The 18,635-nt window shown below is 40.6% G+C and overlaps 1 protein-coding gene across 1 annotated transcript in view; it reads left to right on the plus strand.

The window, feature by feature from the left end:
- Positions 1 to 18,635, plus strand: part of TGFBR3 (transforming growth factor beta receptor 3) — a 199,219-nt gene that overhangs the window by 59,881 nt on the left and 120,703 nt on the right. The window contains exon 3 of the mRNA XM_019626991.1: positions 16,532 to 16,716. Within this exon, the coding sequence (XP_019482536.1) occupies positions 16,532 to 16,716 (185 nt within the window). The remainder of the gene's footprint in view (positions 1 to 16,531; positions 16,717 to 18,635) is intronic.

Consider the following 18,635-nt stretch of genomic DNA (forward strand, 5'->3'; position numbering starts at 1 on the left):
CAGAGAGAGAGACTAGATATAAAAGAATATGCTACACAGTGTCTACTCAGTCCAAATTTATATGTATTTGCTTATTGAGGTTGAGAAAGCGGGAGTGGTAAGTGCAGCTCAAGGGTTAAGCATGAAAAATAATTGAGAAAAATGAGTAGAAAGAAAGAAAAATTGATGTTTTGATAATCTTTGTCAAATGTTTTCTCAAAGACCAGCCTCAGATTTAAAGTATTATGCAGATGTAGGCTTTGGCTTCCAGTAGTTTTCTGATAGGAATTCAGCCTTGAGTTGAACTTTGAGATAAGTTATTTTCTTTTCTTTTTAATTACTAAGCGACCAATCTGTTATAGTTTGTTGATCTATTTCCTCCTCTTACTCTCCTGCTATTGCTTTCTGCATGAGCTGCTGTTTATTCTGGAATGCTGGGCATCCACATGTAGAATTAGGGTTTGCCTGCCTCTGTCCTAACCAGGAATGGAGACAATCTGACCCAATAGTTCAACTCACAAGTTTAAGTGGACTCAAAGGGGTTCTAATCCACAGTTATTTTCTCTTCAATTCCAGTTTCTAAAGCCCCCATGTCTTTACATAATTAATATAAGAGGCTCCCCTATGGAGGCTTCTCCACTCTGTCTTTGCTTAGCCTTCCTTCTTCCTTAAGGAGTTTAGGAAGGGTCTGATTCATCACAGCCAGCTTCTTGTCAATCGATTTTATGACGGATAGTCCAAACTTTTTGTTAGGCGCATCCAATTCATTAATTTATTTGAAGCTTATGGAATATTTTGCTATCCACTACTTTAGTTTATTTTGGCAAGATAGGTAGTGTTAGCCCCAACTTATAGGTGAAGAAACTAAGTGATGTGGCCCAGGTAAAGCAGCTTGTTAGCAGTGGAGCTGAGACTAGAACCCAGGTCTTCTAACTCCAAGTTCACCTTTCTTTCCTCTGTATTCCTAACGTCGGTATTGTAAGTTGTGAGCTTCTTGTTTGGAGGGGGATGGAAGGATGGCGTGGAGGAAGGAGGTTCTTTTCTATTGATTTTCCATATATTTATTGATAATATCTTTATATAGAGCTTCCCAATTTATTTTTAAAAAAATCTTTCAAATGCATATTTTATTTGTCTTTCTACAACCCTGAGGATTTGGTAGAATAAGTAATATCTCCATTTTAAAGATCAGAAAAATGAGGCTCAGGGAAGTGATATGTTGTTAGGAATTAGAGCCCTAGCCCAGACAGGGCTGGACGAAGGCTAAACTGAATGAGAATTAGGTGTGAGATTTTCCTTCTGTAACATACATGGAGTCCGCTTTGTATGTCAGTCAGTTGATGGGTCTGATGTCATGGATTCAAAAATACCTATTTTTAAATTGGTCACAGTATGGAAGTTTTTGGAGTTGGAGGGCAGTGCTGGGGGTTAAGTATATCATTTCTCTAGCATGGAGGAGGTGGTAAATTCGGAAGGCTATGTTACAGAACTGTAGCCAGATATATGTTTACTTTTGTGAGTGCCTGTTTTATTTGCTGGTTTATTCATGCCTATGCATTAGGATAGAAAAATAAATAGAGTTCTGTTTTGGCTCCTTGAAATAGTTTTTATATTTTCTGGAATTTCCTCACTTATTGTCTTTAATATTCCAAAGTTTTATTATGACTCATTTTGGCCATACAATAATAGAAGAAGTAGGTGTAGGCCTGTTTGAAGAGGTTCATTAAGTCATTTTGAGGAAATATATTTTTGAAGCCTGTAAATGTTAATTTTCTCTTAGTCTTGAGATTTGTTTCATTGGTGTCAGCTCTGCATATTCTTGTATGTTTTGGATGAGAGAGGGTGAAAAGTTAGTTGTTAAACGAGCATAGTTGAAATTTTCTCTTTGGCTCAAATATGTAGTTGTACCATAAACTACTGAAAGTTTCCTGTTCTTGCTTGATAAAAAAAGTGTACTTCCATTCATTGTTTCCATGCAACTTCCTATACTTTTTACAGTAAAAAAAGTTGAAATCTAGGATAAATTATGAGTTATCTCTGGGGCAAAGGAACACTTTGATTTCAGAAAAGAACTTTAAAAAGTGAGTCTCCCTGAGCCTGTGAAACTGCAGTAGTCCTCAGTATATATGCCCTTCTGTACATAATCATGATTTTCAAAGAGTGCAGTCTGACTGGTACTTCTAACACGGGAAGGCAAGGACGATTCCATGTCATGACTTGATTTTAGAAAGCTGTGGATGATATTATTGTATTGTAGAGGGGCTTTTCGGAGATCAGAGGAGATCGGGAGTGTTCAGGGTGGTATGGCCGAAGACTAGAGGGGCTTTTCGAGTGTCTTCTTGTATGCTTTCTTTGTGAAATGGCACTGTCCAGCCTGCAGCCTGCTCAGCACTATATTGGACACAGTGGATCATTTGTACTGACCTAGAACTGGGACCACTGATTTCAGTAATGGTGTGTGCTAGCACTGATGGGAGATGGAAGGAAGGGATGGTGATTACAAGTTCCATTGAGGAACTACAATGGAAGAACGTGCAGATGATGCCAAAATTGTAATTAATCTGGGATGTGCAGGTTAAATATCTCTTTGTCCTGAAAAATAAATAAGAGAGGGAGACACCATGAGACCTTTATTTGTGTGTGTGTGTATATGTATATATATATATATATATATATATATATATATATATATATATATATATATATATATATATATATATATATATATATATATATATATATATATATATATATATACATATACATATATAATGAGCTAGTCATATGTTTACTTTCTCCTCTTCTTGAAAAAATAAACTTTTTAAGATTCTGAAGCCCTAGGAGAGTAGGGCTTTTAGCACAGTTTTTGTGTGAACTAAATGCCCAACACTTCACCTTATGCACCTTAAGTATTGTATAAGCTTCACTTTCTTGGATAGCTTGCCATTCAAATTAGATGAGTGTGGACAGTGTCCCTAATATTAGTGCTAATATTGTCATTAATATAATTACGTTTGCAAACTGATCCTAGAAAAAGTGCTATGTACCTTATTGCTGAATATCACTATGGTCACCTTCGAAGCATTCCCCTTAGGAAGCTATGCACCGACATCAGTGCCTAGTCTACCCTTCAAAGCAATTTTGGAACTCTTTTTCTGGAATGCACATCAGAGCTGACATCATATTACCCTTGATGTCCTGAATGTCATCAAAATGTCTTCCTTTCACTATTTCCTTTATCTTCGGGTAAAGAAAGAAGGTATGGGGGTCAGATCATGTGAGTAGGGAGGGTGTTCCAATACAGTTATTTGTTTACTGGCTAAAAACTCCCTCACAGACAGTGCCGTGTGAGCTGGTGCATTGTTGTGATGCAAGAGCCATGGATTGTTGGCGAAAAGTTCAGGTCGTCTAACTTTTTTTTTTTTCTTTCTTTCTTTTGTAGGTCGTCTAACTTTTTCACGCAGCCTTTTCAGGACTTCCAAATAGTAAACTTGATTAGCTGTTTGTCCAGTTGGTACAAATTTATTATGAATAATCCCTCTGATATAAAAAAAATTAGCAACATTGTTGTAACAAGTTTGCGAACTTAATTGTCAGACAGTGTCAGTGTTGTACAGTGTCAGTTTTACAGCTGGTGCGTGCATCTGGAGCACATGGAGGATGCCAAAATGTTTGGTGAATTACAAGAAGGGTAGCTGTCAAGTCTATGCAGGTTACTCTGTAGGTGGGAGGGCCCTCATCCAGAGCTTGTTAACTTAGAATTGAGGGTAGAAGATGGCACGTGATGCAGAGACACAGGCCTGTAGCCAGAGTTGAGAAAAACAGAAGTATTGGACCATTTGGTGTAGAGATAAAAACTGAAATGCCATGTTTAATAATCGGTAATTAGTATTCATAATGATGGCCTTAAGTCATCAAAAAAATTTAATAAGTGATATTGTGGATGCCCAAAATATTTAAGATGGCCAGGAAGTAATTATGTATATAGTACGTTTTAGGTAGATTTCCCTGAAAAATGACTAAAGTAATTTTCTTTGTTAAAAGGAGTAAAGTTTTAGTTATTTGGAAGATCTGCTTATGGGGCATATCTCATTATCAGTCATTGCTGAGTAAATGAGGCATTTATTGCTTGGTGGTAAGGTGGTTCTCTGGGACAGATGAAGTAAAGTGGAAAGAAGGGAATATGATATAAAATACTGAGAGAAGGGATTAATTATTACTTTAAATAATGGATTAGTATAGCTTTGGTACATTTTTCTGTACAAATCTGGAAATAAAGCCCTTTTTGTTTTAGGAATTGGCATGCAAAGGATTTTATTCTCAAATTGACCATTTGAAAGTACGAAAGTTTGTCTCCATGTGAAAAAGGTGAATTCCCTCTGGTAGAGTGGTTTCCGAAGGTTCAGACTTGGGAGGAAAAGAGAGGAGCTAGTTGATCCAGAGTGGAAAAACACCGAAGAAAAGTTTTCTCCAAAATAACACACAGATTTCAGAAAAACAGAAATTGCTTTGATTGAATGTGACAAACTTAAAAAAAAAAGCTGAGCTTTGAAACATCATATGACACATCTGTTTTGAAAGGTTACTTTGTCAGGTACAGATGTGTGTTGTACAGTACTTTACTGTGTGTGAAGTTTTGTCATGCGCATGCTTAGTAGATGTTTTTCTGAACAGGTATCTTATGTATCCTAGTTTTATATTTTTGGGGAGAGTTTATTAAACCAAAGTACAGTAATTTATTTTATATGTATCTTTAGGTTAAATACAATTTGATTGAATCAAACCGTCCCTTCTAGCCTTTTATTAAACTGATGCCTCTGTTTAGATTTTATCCTTTCAAAAGTTGCTTGTTGACCTAGCTCAGCAAAATCCAAAACTTTCGATGTATTGCATAGCTTGTTTTTAAAAATTGAGGTCACAGAACCCCGCAGATGCCTTTAACAAACTAATGGCTCTTTGTTTTTTGCTTTCATACCCACATTAATGTGAATTATGGGTTTAAAAGTAAAAAAATAAAAAATAAAAATTCTTCCAGTTCTAGAAAAGGAGCTTTTGTGCATACTGGAGAGAATTAATTACCTAGAACCCTGAATGAAATTCACTATAGAGTATATTCCCTCTATTTTTAATGAGGCCATATAAGAAAAGTTATGTACCTATGCTTTTTATAAAATGACTCTTGAAATCACTAATCCTTGCATTATTATAGGCCTCTTAAATTCAGACTTAGGAAAAATACTTTCTTATCCAAAGAGCTGATTGGTTTCCTTTTTATGAGATCTTGTAAACATCCCATTTTCTCTTTTACGTTGGCTGCTAGGAGGCTCAGGGCTACGTTGGGTGCTCAAATGAAGTAATTTCCTTTATCCATGTTCTTTGGTCGATTTATTTTTTGCCCATAGCCACTTTTTAATTTATTGGCAGCTAAAGTGGCTTTTCTGGGTCTGTTTTTTGTTTATTTTTTATTATAAACCCCTCAGTTTCCTTTCTAGAAGTAGTCGACTATATAAATAATAAAGGAACATAATACCATGACATTTTAGCTGGATCAGGAATTTTCTAGTCAAACCCACTAAAACTAGGGACCTTGGTCAGATTTATCTTGGTACATTGATTTTGCATCTCTAGGACTGGAAACCATGGCAGAACTTGTGTGAAAATTAGGAAGGATTGGAAGAGAAGGCCTTTATACCAACTAGTTTATAGAGGTATCTTAAACCCACTGGGCGACAGGCTAGGCATTGAACTACATGGAACCAAGGTTCCTTTTTAAGTTTAGTATTCTGATTCCTAATGCAAAACGAGGTTGAGATAGGTTAAAAATTATTTTTTTTCCAGAACACATCCCATAGTGCAGAGACAGTAATAAGAATTATAGTTATGCAATAATTAAAATGAGTTAATCTTAAGAGCAGTTTTAGGGGGCGGATACTGTTATTATTTCCGTTGTATAAATATAGAATCAGAGACTCAGGGCTGTTAACTAACTGCTCCAGGTTACAATGCTCAAGTGTGGCAGCATTGAGATATAAACCTAGGAGACTGGCTCCATGGTCCATAGAGAATTAGGGTTTTGGTTGTTTGAGGAACTCATCACTCAGCAAGTATTTGTTGAATACCTGCCATGTGTCAGGTACTGTGCCAAGCACTGGGATAGACAGAGGATAGCAAAAGAAACATGGTCCTTGTCCTCATGGGGTTTCCAGTTAAGTAGAAGACACACAAAGACCTGCCCAAGTCAATGAAATAATAGATTCATAACTAAAAACTGATATTGGCTATGATGGAAAAATATAGTAGGTATAGCAGGTTTAACGAGTCTCTGAATTTAATCAGGTACAAAGACGTGGTTCTGGACCAGGGTTACTTAGCTGGGCACAATCCTTCTGTCTTTCCTACTGCCCAGTGTTCCCCGGTCTACACTGAGAAGTCCTATCAATGGCGCTACTTGATGGGCCCATGAGTGCTGCGAAATCTGGACACACGAGCTCCATCGATTCTCCTGAGCCTTTTAGCTTCACTGTGAAAGGAGTAAGAGCCCACTAGTTATTCGTAGAGTTCTCTACAAACCATCATCTCTTTTTCTCTCTTGACAGAAGAGCTTGAGAGGCAAGCTAGCTAGCTTGAAGAGGGAGGAATATGGTTTAACATTGTAAGGGATTTGACATATACATTGATGCTTGGTAAATTGGGCATTTGTGTTAAGCATTTCCTGTATTACTTTAACAACCCAATTGTGGAATACCCTGATAAAATCCTTAAAGTAAACTTATGTCAGTTCATGGCCCAGTTTGTACACATGGCTGTAATTAGCAATATTTCGCATGGCCAAACCAAAAGTTGGTAGATTTTCCTTTTTTAATCGCTTGTCTCCTACCTATAATCAGGACCAATGGTTACAGGCCATTATGATTCAACTCCCCAGCAGTTGTGGTTTTCCCTTTCCACTCTTCCTGACCATCCCCCTACTTACAGGCTCTTGTCTTGTTATTTATGCAGACCCTGCACCCCAGCTCTAACCAAGGGCTCACCAGTCCCAGAGAATGCCCTGTGCAGCGTGTTATACCTTGGTGTTTCTGTGCATGTCCTGACCCCTGTTTCTCCCATCTTTTTCCTCCTCATTAGATACCAGCTTGGTAGGGGTAGAAAAGAGAAAAGTAGCTGAGTGACTATTTCAGATATGTGTATAGTCGAGGTCTGAGAGATGAACAAGTTTGGCGATGTGGACATCCTGTAGGGATAACGAAGGGCAGCTGTCCAGACCTGCAGGTCTCACTTTGCCACACAATAGTGCATTTGTAGGAATTAAATTATAATTTTTATTGGTTACGTGCCTAAACTGTGTATAATATTTTGAAATCAATTAAGTATTTTCCTTTGAATCTAGAAGTATACTTTCTTTTCATTATTTTATGTGTCTCAAACTCACATGGTGGGAGAAAACAGATTCCATTTTCTCCTGTTCTCCAAATCTGCAGATTTGTTCTTAGTCTCTGTGCTGATCCATTTAGGTAATAACATCCCATAAATTCTAATCTCCCCATAAAGAAATACTGTTTCCAGTATTCCCTTCATTCTCAGCTTCCTTTAGATCTTGTCAGAAGAACAAGAACAGGTGTGCTATCTTACAGATTGAAAGTAAGCAACAAGAGAATCAGCTTAGGTGGGGCCAGATGACCTCTTTCTGGATTGTGGAATTCCCTGGGGGCAGAAACATGGCTTGTTCTCACCTTTGGGAGTTGTATTTCCAGCATGTGCTCAGAGAATAGGAATTTTTACTCTAAGACCTTACATAGTTTTATTTTAAATCTTCCCAGTGGAACTCTTAGAAATGATTTTTGGGGAGTGATAGCTAGGGAGTAGTATAAGAACATCTTATCTCAGATATTTTATTAATCATTCTAAAAGCTCATCAAGAAAACATTTTTTCAATTAGAGAAAATGTTTTATTCATTTGTTTCTCCTTTCCGCAGGGAACCTTATGTCTCTAATAGTATTTTAAAAAATTAATTAATTTTTTGTTATTAGTTTCAGGTGTACAAAACAACATAGTGATTAGACATTTATACGCCTCTCAAAGTGATAACCCCAACAAGTCTACTACCCATCTGACACCGTACATAACTATTACAATACCACGGACTATATTCCCTACATTATATTAGACTTACTGGGAAATGTCTAGTGTATGTGAAATTTGTAAAGAATTTGTATGTAGAGTGTCTCATTTGATCTACGAGTCCAGCCTGTCATAAAGTAAGAGAGAAGGAGATTATGGAACGCTTAAGGACAAGGTCAAACAACTACTAAGTGGCAGATCTACGTTTAAAATGCAGCTCTTGTGTCTTCTGGTCCACTGCTCCTCTTATACCACTATGTTTCAAATACAAGGACTCTTCTCTGGTTTTGCCCAGTGGTGACTTCTGGAACATGCTTCCTCTGCTACTTTTTCTCTTCAGGTTATAAAAAACACAAAGTGAACCAACCTCCCTTTCCTACAGAGCTGCCTAAATCTCCTCTGATACTTCTCGGTTGTAGAGTGTTATCTTGCATAGATGGAAGAGCAAGTGCCCTTTATAGCTTGGCACTTCTCAACACTTTCGAGAATGTAGATTCCTAAAGAAGCTCTGCCCATTGTTTCCTTTTGAACATTTAAAAACACACTGGAACACAGGAAATTCTCTAACATGGTTGCACCATGGTTTCAACACAACAATATACAAATATGCACTGGCTTTTGGCCAAACAAGTTGGTGGTTGACTTCTTGGAAGAGAGTTGGTTTGTCAAGAGGAAGGTTTAGATTTAGATATCCACTTGGAGCACAAGGAAACTATGATAAGATATGCTTAAGGAGCTGTGCTAGAGAAGAATCTGGCTGTTTTGTTTCTGCGAAATCCATATTAGAGGTTTTAGGACTCCTCTGCGTTTTTCCTACCAGCCTTAAGTCAAGTTTTATTGTTGAAAAACCCAGGTGGGGGCTGTGGTAGAAGGGCCCCTTTTGGATTTTAATGGTGGTACATTCCGCAGCTCCATCCCCAAGGGGCTGTAGCTCCAATGAGTTGTAATTTGAGATGGTATAAACATGAGCATATGTTGTGTACACTGCAGGCGCTCTTGAGCTCAGGGCCTTCCAGGTGTTTTTTCTTGGAGCTTTGCTTTTGCATCATATCCTGGTGTTTGTCACATTCCCTCTCATAAAGCTCAATTAGAGGCAGGCTGTGCGATTGGCTGGGAAATCAGCTCGAGTGCCCTTTCTTACAGATTCTTGCATCCCATGGGGGTAGAAGGGATTTTCAGCTCTGGCAGAAGAGATCGTGCAGTGCCCAGTTCCACAATCTGTGGGAGTTTGTCCCTCTTTGCAGCTGACAGCATTGCAGAATTCCCTGTGGGACAATAACAGAAACCCTTATTAGCCAATGGTGTTGTTGGAATAAAATCTCCCCACTGCAATGTCTTGGTCCCAGGCTATAATGTTACCCCTTGATTCCCTCTGCATCTTTACCACTTTTATTGCAGCTGAACACACGCTCCTCATTAGTACTCTGGGTGATACGGGGAATCAGTGTGTGGGAAATTACGGGGAATAGGTACCAGATGTTTGTGTCAACTTAGTTTGCATTGGTATTTAGAATGCTTAAGGATCACATTTATTAAATGTGAAAATGACTTACTATATCCTCCCCCAAACAATAACTATCCCTCCCCCCAATATTTTTACTCCATGTTGCATGAGGTGTGATATTAATTTCTTTTGGGACAGATTAAATTTAAAGTGTGTGCAGCAAATGCATCTGTTCCCAAATGCTTTGTCTGCAGTATGTCAAGTCTCAGGGCTGGCCTGCAGCCAGTGTGGATGTGGGGGTTCTGTAACTGAGATTGGAATGCCGTGTTGTAGCAAAAGGACATAATGAAAGGGTGAGTCCATTTGCATTTTTTTCTTTAAGTGGAACTGGGAAGTTAGACATTGATGTTACAGCCAGATCTTAGGAACATTTCCCATGTGTGGAGATAAGCAAGCATTAGTGAGAAAGACGAAGAAGAAGACATTTGGTAGAATGAAAAATGAGCTTGTGCTTTCTCATTAAACTTAGGAAGTCTTTTGAGTCAAGAGTGAACCAAGCAGTTTATTTTATTTTATTTTATCGGACATGAATTAATATGTATGTTTGGCCAATAAGCGTGTTCAGAGGTGAAGGACTTTAAAAAAAAAAAAAAGGGTGGAAGCAAGCAGTGCCTGGTCATGGCAAGAGCGTGGACCTGCAGTCTGAGAGACTCAGGTTCGAATCCCCTCCTGCCACTTGCTGGAGGCCTATGACCTTTGACACGTTGCTTAGCCTCTCTGAGACCCAGTTCTCACCACTCTAAAATGGGAGTTTTAACACTGTGTGGTGTTATGAGGATTAAAAATAATATATGCATAGTTTGTGTCCCAGAGAAGGTGCATGATAACCTTATGCATTATCAACTACCCCCTTATCACAAGAGGTGGAGCCCTAGATACCACCATATGCTTCACAGTGTCGTCCTGGGGCCCTGCTGCTGAAAAGAGGGGCCCTGCTTTGTGAAGGAGGCTGCTTGGTTTGGGCCACCTGCTGAATTTCTCACCACAACGTTTACTTGAATCTGTGCTGCCTCAAGGTCGGTAAATGTTTTTAGTCAATAGAAGTAGCCACCTGGGGGCGAATAGAGGCTGTTTGTCTACCCTGGTGGTTGAGGAAGGTATACTGAGCAGGAAATATGGAATCTGACTTCAGGTTAGGAAGGAGGAAGACAGGTCAAACAAAACGCAACACTCAGCAAGATTTTGAGATCAGCTTGCTTGAGTAGCCAATGGAGGATAAACAGGTCAGATTTGAGACCCAGAGAAAGTTAGACTCTTTACTCCCAAAGAGTCCTGGACAGAGTGTGTCCTAGATGCCCGAACGAAACAGGAATATCCAGATTGGGAGGCAATGGAGAGGAATGGAGGTGAGCCTGTGTGTGTGTTATCGTCCGAAAGTACTTGACTCAAATGTGCACTCAGCTCTGTGGCTTGCAACAGTTTACTTATTATGGTGGGAATAACATCTGTTCTACTCCCTTTACAGAGTTTCTCTGAGGCTTCAGATCGTAAAATACCTGTAAAATGCTTTTTTAATTAGAAAGCATGGTGCATGCTTAACAGGAGTGTGTGTTTATGATATTATTGCTTTCAGTCAGCGTTTCTTTCCCTGTCATCTGTGCCCTGGTTGGTCCTTTGTGGTAGAGTAGCTTTTGCTGTGCTGATTAGCATCATCACCAGGGCATATTGTTCACTTGTTGTTGACTGAGGAAGAGATTACTCAGGCAAGGAAGGGCTGTGGGTTTCCAGCAGTGGCCACAAGAGAAACTCCCAGCCTTCTGAGGCTGTCAGTGAGAGCCTAAACTAGCAGCTCCAGAGCTCACAGGTCACCGCAAAACTGAGCAGATGAATCAGACAGGGTTTCGGAGCATGTTTGTGGCTGTCAAGCACCACACTAGGGCCCAGTGGTGGTCAAGTGAGAATCATGGCCGCTTTGCTACCTCAGGCATGTGTGGCAGAGGCTGGGGGTTGGATCACCTTGGTCCCAGGTGGAAGTTTTTCCGACTGGAGACAGGTGTGGCATTGTGTGGGCAGACTGCAGAAGAAACCACGATGAAGCGAATGGGGGTAGGATGGATGGGAGCAGGCTATGGCTGCAGGAGAGGGCCAGGCAGGCTTGGAGCTGACCCAGGAGGTGGCAGGATGAGGCTGGGGCATGGTGTACTGATGGAAGAGGCAGGGGATCATTGTGCCACCTGGAGCAAAGGGACTTGCCAGAAGGCTGTTTAGGATGAAAGGAGAAAAACAAGTTTGCATTTTTATCTTCTGTGGCATTTGAGGATGGGGAAGCCCCACCTGTAACTTGATTCTTAGCAACCCAAAATGCCACCTTCTTGATTTCATGATTGATTTTGTTTTTCTTTAGCACAAGATTGACGCTTTGGCTACTTGGTAAAGAGTGGAAGGAAGAAGTCTAGGTAGAGTCTCCTATTGGCATGAAATCCTTTGAGCATGGATCACCTCGTGGTTCTTTCCCCTTTCCCCTCCCACCACCCACCATTCCATCATTAATATTTAAGCAGTGCGTGCTGTGTACCAGACATTATGCTGGGAGAAGGGGTAAAGCAATAGGCAGAATGATCAGAAGCCATTCTCTTGTGGTGTTTGCAGTCTTTGGGTGTATGCAGGCGTTAAATAATTGCACAAATAATTATACAAGTATAGCCACATGAAGTGCAGTGAAGAGAACTAAAGAGTACTATGAGAGTATAAAACACACACATACCTATCTAATGTAGTAAGTGAGGTAGGAGAACCTTAGGCAGAGAAGAGGAACAGGGATGGTGGGGAAAGTGTACCTGGAGGAAACCTTGTATGTAGCGGCTTTAGAAAACCCAAAATAATATTGTCTTGAATAAAAGAAAAGTTCACATGTGTTTGATATGAAAAGAAGCAGTCCAGAGCTGATCTAACAGGTCCAGGTTCATCAAGGGCCCAGGCAACTTCTGTTTTATTGCTTTGACTGACTCAGGATGTTGCTTTCATCTTATGGCCCAATATGGCTGCTCTAGCTCTCCCCATCACATCTGTATTCCAGCTAACAGCAAGGAGGAAAGGGCAGAAAATCACATTTCATTCCTGTCAGCATATATTGCATATATCATCTCTGGTTATATCTTGTTAGCCAGAATTTGGTCGTATGGCCGTACCTAGCTGTATACATTAGCAGGACTTCCAGAATGAGGTTGAAAAGGAGTGGTGAGAGGGATAGCTTTGCCTTGTAACTGATCTTAATGAGAAACCTTCTAGTTTCTCACCATTAAGTATAATATGATGTTAGCTGTAGGTTTTTGTACATCTTTATCTGGTTGAGGAAATCCCCATTTATTTCTAGTTTGCTGAGGGGTTTTTTGTTGTTGTTTTGTTTTTTTAAATCATGAATGACTAATAGATTTGTCAAATGCTTTTTCTGCATCTATCAATATGATCATGTGATTTTTGTTCTTTTCTTCTTTAGCCAGTTGATCCAATGGATTACATCAGTTTTTTTGAATGTTGAACCAGACTTGCATACCTGGGATAAATCCTACTCGGTTGTGGCATGTAATTCTTTTTATACATTGTTGGATTTGATTTGCTAATATTTTGTTGAGGATTTTAGCATTTATGTTCATGAGAGATATTGGCCTGGAGTTTTCTTTTCTTGCAATGTCTTTGTCTGGTTTTGGTATTAAGGTCACGCTGACCTCATAGAAGGAATATTCCCCCTGCTTCTATCTTCTGAAAGCGATTGCAGAGAATTGCTTTGATTTTTTTCTTAAACATTGGTTGGTAGAATTCACCAGTGAACTCCTCTGGGCCCAACATTTTTAAATGAAAAACTTCACCATGTTGTCCTTGGAGGCAAGTCTGAGTCCGAGGCCTTGGGTGACTGGGACAGTTAAGTTTATTGATTTTATTTTCCTTTTCTTTTAAATGGGGATAATACTGCCTCCTCATGGTATTGGAAGGATATACAGTACCTAGCTAGCACTGCTCAGCCCATAGTGAGCACTTATAAATGAGAGCAATCCTATTTTATTATTTAATACTAGACCAGAATGACATTATGTGTTGAACTGTTGAGCTCACCATTTCTTATATACTCTTGGGGGTGGAGGTGGATAATTCCTGATTTTTTGGGTCTGTTTGGCTTAAAAATAGCTTAATCATATGTTGGAAGGTTTTTCTGTTTTAAACATGGAGAAAAAAATTTCAATAAGGAACCTCAAAAACAAAATACCTCTCTAGTGTGTTCGATGGACGGGGATACTCTATGCTGAGTATGTTTTAAAATTGACCCCAGTGGCTCTCTGTAAAGAGCAGCTATCCAGTCACTTGATCAGAATATGCCTGTGCATTGCTTTCTTCTTCCTTTGACCTTGGACTGACTTGTATAAGCCATGGCTGGTGCTGCAGCCCATAAAGTGGGGGTCTGCCTGTTCTGGACTGTAACAAGACAGAGCATAGATTCTAGGCTCGTCCTCAGCACTGGGGACGTCCCCTCTCTGCTTCCCTCCCTCTTTGTGTGAGACCTTATCCTCTGATTTATTTTCAGTGAGTGTTCGCTCCCACCCTATTGTGGAGATGAGCAGTGTGCTGATTGAAGGAGAGCCCTGATGGGTAATGCTGGCATGGTCAGGAGGAGGACAAGGCAAACAGATTGCAAGCCTTTTTGCAGATGTGTTTTGGGTAGAACTACAGCCCAGTCAAAGCTTTGCACATATACACAAAAATGGAACTGAGAAGTATTTTTTATATGTGCTTGATTTGTGATAATGGCAAATTCATGGCAGGAGGCTATGAAACCAATTCAGAAGGGTTTTCCAGTGTGAGTAGTGATAGCCACTGTGTGTCCCCAGAGTTGAGTAGGAGTAGGAGCTTTCTCTGGTGCTCTGGGGTGTGAAATACACCAGCTATCCCACCATGGCTGGTGAAGACAGGAGGGGGAGCAGCATGGGGAAGGCTCACCTGCTCATACTGTTTGTCCTGTAAGGGGGACTTCAGGGAATTGTAGGTTCAGTACCTTCTGCCTTTGCTGCCGTGACACCTTTCTTCACTACCTATCTTAGAAAGCAGCTGGGCACAGAACAGTAATAGAAAGGGCAGCAGTGATTATTTGAGAAGGTACATACTTCATTTCAGACCAGATAACTATTATCAGCCTAGATAATTTCCATGAGTTCTGAAATAGAATTGGCACACACACCAGCCAGGGTGTCTGCTTATGGGCAAACAGTGGGGGTGTAGGACAGCCAGGTTCTGAAGTACATTTGTGTTCAGACCAGAACTTCAATCCTAGAGAGTGTCTTTATTATGTAGAAGTCAGGATGAACTAATGGGAGTGCACTCAGGTTTTTTATCGGGTTCCATTTGGAAGACTGAGGTTTAGTGGACTCTGTATATTCAAGTCCCAGTCTTCCCAGCTATCAAATTGGGTGGTGGTGGTGGGGGGAAGGTTACACCAAGCTCATAGAGGTATGTAAGGCTTAAGTATCAAAGGTTCCTCTTTCTCCTAGTATGTCTTTCCATAAACCTAGCCAATGTGAAATGTGTGTACCTCACATCATTGTAGCAATCTGTTTCCCATATCAGTTCCTTACAGCCAAATCCAAGTCCCTGGAATGATGCCCTAATCACAGAAGAGGCAATTTTTGTTTTAAGCTCAGTGATTATTTAACAAATGTTTTTTTGAGCCAGGCACTGTCATGGGTGCCAAGGATACAAAGATGAGTAACCCACAGCCATCAGGGAGGTCACACTGGCCTGGCAAAGACAGGTGTATAAACTGGTGGTTATAGTATGGAAAATGAAACAGCGGAGATGGGCAGAGAGATTCTAAGAGGACAGAGAATAGACAGTTTGGGATGTTGTGGGGGTGGAGTTAGAGTGGAAGAGGAATTTGGGCAAAGGGAACAAGCTTGGAGTTGAGAAACATCATGGCATGTTTGGAGACCATTAAGCCAACTGGTGTTGCTGGAGGGGGGAGGCGTGGGGCTGGAGAGATAGGAATGGACTAGGTTAAGAAAAGCCTTGGGTGCCAGGTTAAGGAGCTCAGGCTTTATTCATAAGGCCAGCAGTTCTCCAGGGACAGGACATGCTTGCGAGATTGGAGGGGCAGGTTTTTGCATTTGGAATAACCATTGAGTCGAGCACCCCTGGGTTAGGTGGGCAATACTTATATGGAAGGTGGCCTCGAGAGCATGACACCTGAGGCTTCTTTTAGGAAGATCTGCAGTTGTCTGGGGACAGAGACAATGAGGGCTACAGGAGGTAAAGATGGGGAGTAATGGATGGATTTAGGGTTTAAGGTCTGATTGATTAGAGAAAGCGTGAACGAAGAAGTAAGAGCCACGTATGACCAGGATTCTACTCTTTCTATTTGAGGCTTTGCTCACATCCTACCTCTTTTGGAAGGATTTTTTTGGACTCCTGGCCCAAACTTTACAAGTTTGGCCCGATTTCTTCCACTCATTGCATCCTTACTTTTTGTTTGAAGTTTATTTTACTTTCCCTAAACAGGGGAAGCAATTAAAAAGTAGGAACTGCATCTTACACTTTTTTGGGGGTACAATTTTAGGTGCTTAATATTATTTATGCATAATATTGTTGGGACTTTGGGCAATTTATTTCATTTATCTCAGGCTTTCTTCTAAGAGAGGAAGGAAGAATTGAACACAGATGTCAAGTGGGAGGTTTCCTCCATCCAGAGGAATATGTTCATGACTTGTACATCTAAAAGGGAATGTAAATAATTAGATACACATTCAAATCATCCAAAAGGAATTTAAGAGATTGGGGTTTTAGAAGAATGGGCCAGCTTTTTTGCCATTTAGTTCTGCAGACAACTTACCTGGAAAGACTCCTCTCTGGTGGGCTAGCAGTAGCTTGACCATCTGGAACAGTTAATTTAATTGTGGCACCATTGATTGTGGTTTCTGAGGGGTTTGCGTTTGTGATTCCCTCTGCAGGTCCAGAGCCCAGCACCCAGTGTGAACTGTCGCCCGTCAATGCCTCCCATCCGGTCCAGGCCTTAATGGAGAGCTTCACCGTCTTGTCGGGCTGTGCCAGCAGAGGCACGACGGGGCTGCTGCAGGAGGTGCACGTCCTGAACCTCCGTACCGCTGACCAGGGTCCTGGCCAGCCACCGAGACAGGTAGGCACAGGTGCCAACTTTCTACCCATTGCCCCTCGAAGTTTGTAAAGAGACTTTTCTGAATGAAGAGTCTTTTTTTTTTCCCCATTCTGAGTCTAATAAGGATGCTCATGTATGAATGTACGTGCTGGGAAGAGGACACACCATACACTCGACAGAGAAGGATTTCAAATAACAGATTTCTCTCTGGTCTGGGCAACTCTAGGACTTCTCTCTCGAGATGTTGTGGCTTTTTAACTTTCCTGGCCCCCATATTGGAAAGAATGTTCTTAAGAGTTTCATCTTTTAGACATGGCCGTGAAAAAACAAAATTAGGTGCCATTTCTCTGTAATTGTAAAATGTCTTTCCCATCTCTTCCTGTGCCCTGTCTTTCTTCTTTGCTCCTGCAAGCTGAGTCGGGGAATGGGAGCACTCTGGAATGAAGAGGGCAATGTTTTGTACTTGCACGAAAACCCCTGGGGGTAGCTCCTTATGCTGTCCAGGCAGCTTCTTGAAGATAGTGGTGGTCTTGGTGGGGATGATAATAGTGACTCGGTATTTACTCTGTCCTCACCACTGTTGGAAGCACTTATATATTTACTCCACGAAGTCCCATTATTATCCTCATTTTACAGGTGACAGACAGGTGCAGAGATAACTTACTTGTTCAAGGTCAAGTGAATTAAGAGAATCAGTTATTATAAAACTGACCTTAAGAGAGAAATGGCTTCTTTCCTGTGGCTCAGAAATGACCTAGATTGTAGGCGAATGGTCATCATCCTTTTTAAAAGATGACACGCAGTTGTCATTCTTTCTGTTTCTAAGCTTCTGTATGTCAGAAATGTTATCACTCAAGTATTATCTCTCCAGGGAGAGAGAAACCACAACAAATTTCCAATCATAGTGAAGTGTACAAAAACCGATGCAGAACGGAATTTATCTTTGAGCTTTCTTCTAGTCAAGAAAGTTAATTTCCAGAATCATTTGTTTATGTGCCTCAACCACTCTGCCTTTTTGGGGGGAGTAGAAATAGGAGAGACAAGGTGTCCAGAAGGAAAAGCAAACTGATTTTAGTTTTGCGAAAGTGTGCAGAGTTGGCTCATTTCAAAGACAAATCATCTAACCTTTCCAGCTACACTGGAAATTATTGTTAATAGTCTTGGTTGCTTGCCATGGTAGCTGCAACACATATTTCAGGTCAGATTTCTTTATCCCAGTAATATGTCTTTAATTCTTAACTTATGGGGGAGAATTTATGGTGGGAGGGAAAGGAGAAGAGGAGGAAATGCAGTTCCTATGAAGCGTTGCTGACTCCAGCAATTCTTGAGCAGCAGTAATTACTCATTTTATATATGCTTCTCAGAGGAACCAAGAAAGAAAAGAAAGTTCGAGCTCTCACAGAAGCAGCAACAGCAGCAAATTCTGGATGTTAAATTGTGCGGTACCGTTGTTGACTCTGAAAACAAAATCAAATAAGACCATTGGACAGCAGAGCTCTCCCACATTTGTATTTACTATGTTAGATCAAAATGGAATTCATTGTAGGACATGGCAGTACTGAAGATACGTAAAATGAGCTGGCATCAGGGAACATAGCGTGTTCACTGAGGGGTAAAGCAAGGGCCTGTGGAGGGTAGTGTCTACAACTTCTTTCAAAACCTGACCATTCTTCTTCTTTCTTCAGTATTTGTATAGTATGTATATGATTTTGAGTTAATGATTTGAAGATACGGCTGAGACTAGGCAGCTGATGGAAATTGCATTCTTTCCTTCTTTGGGGACTTTTAAGAATTAGATGATTGGGCCGGCTGAGTGGCGCGATGGTTAAGAACTGGCTTGGGACACCAGAGGGCCCCGGTTTGGATCCCACATATGAGGGTCAGTGACACTGCCCTCCACAGCTAAGATGCTGAACAACAGCTCAACCTGGAGCTGGGCT

Source organism: Hipposideros armiger, unplaced genomic scaffold, assembly GCF_001890085.2.
Source record: "Hipposideros armiger isolate ML-2016 unplaced genomic scaffold, ASM189008v1 scaffold_696, whole genome shotgun sequence".
NCBI lineage: Eukaryota > Metazoa > Chordata > Mammalia > Chiroptera > Hipposideridae > Hipposideros > Hipposideros armiger.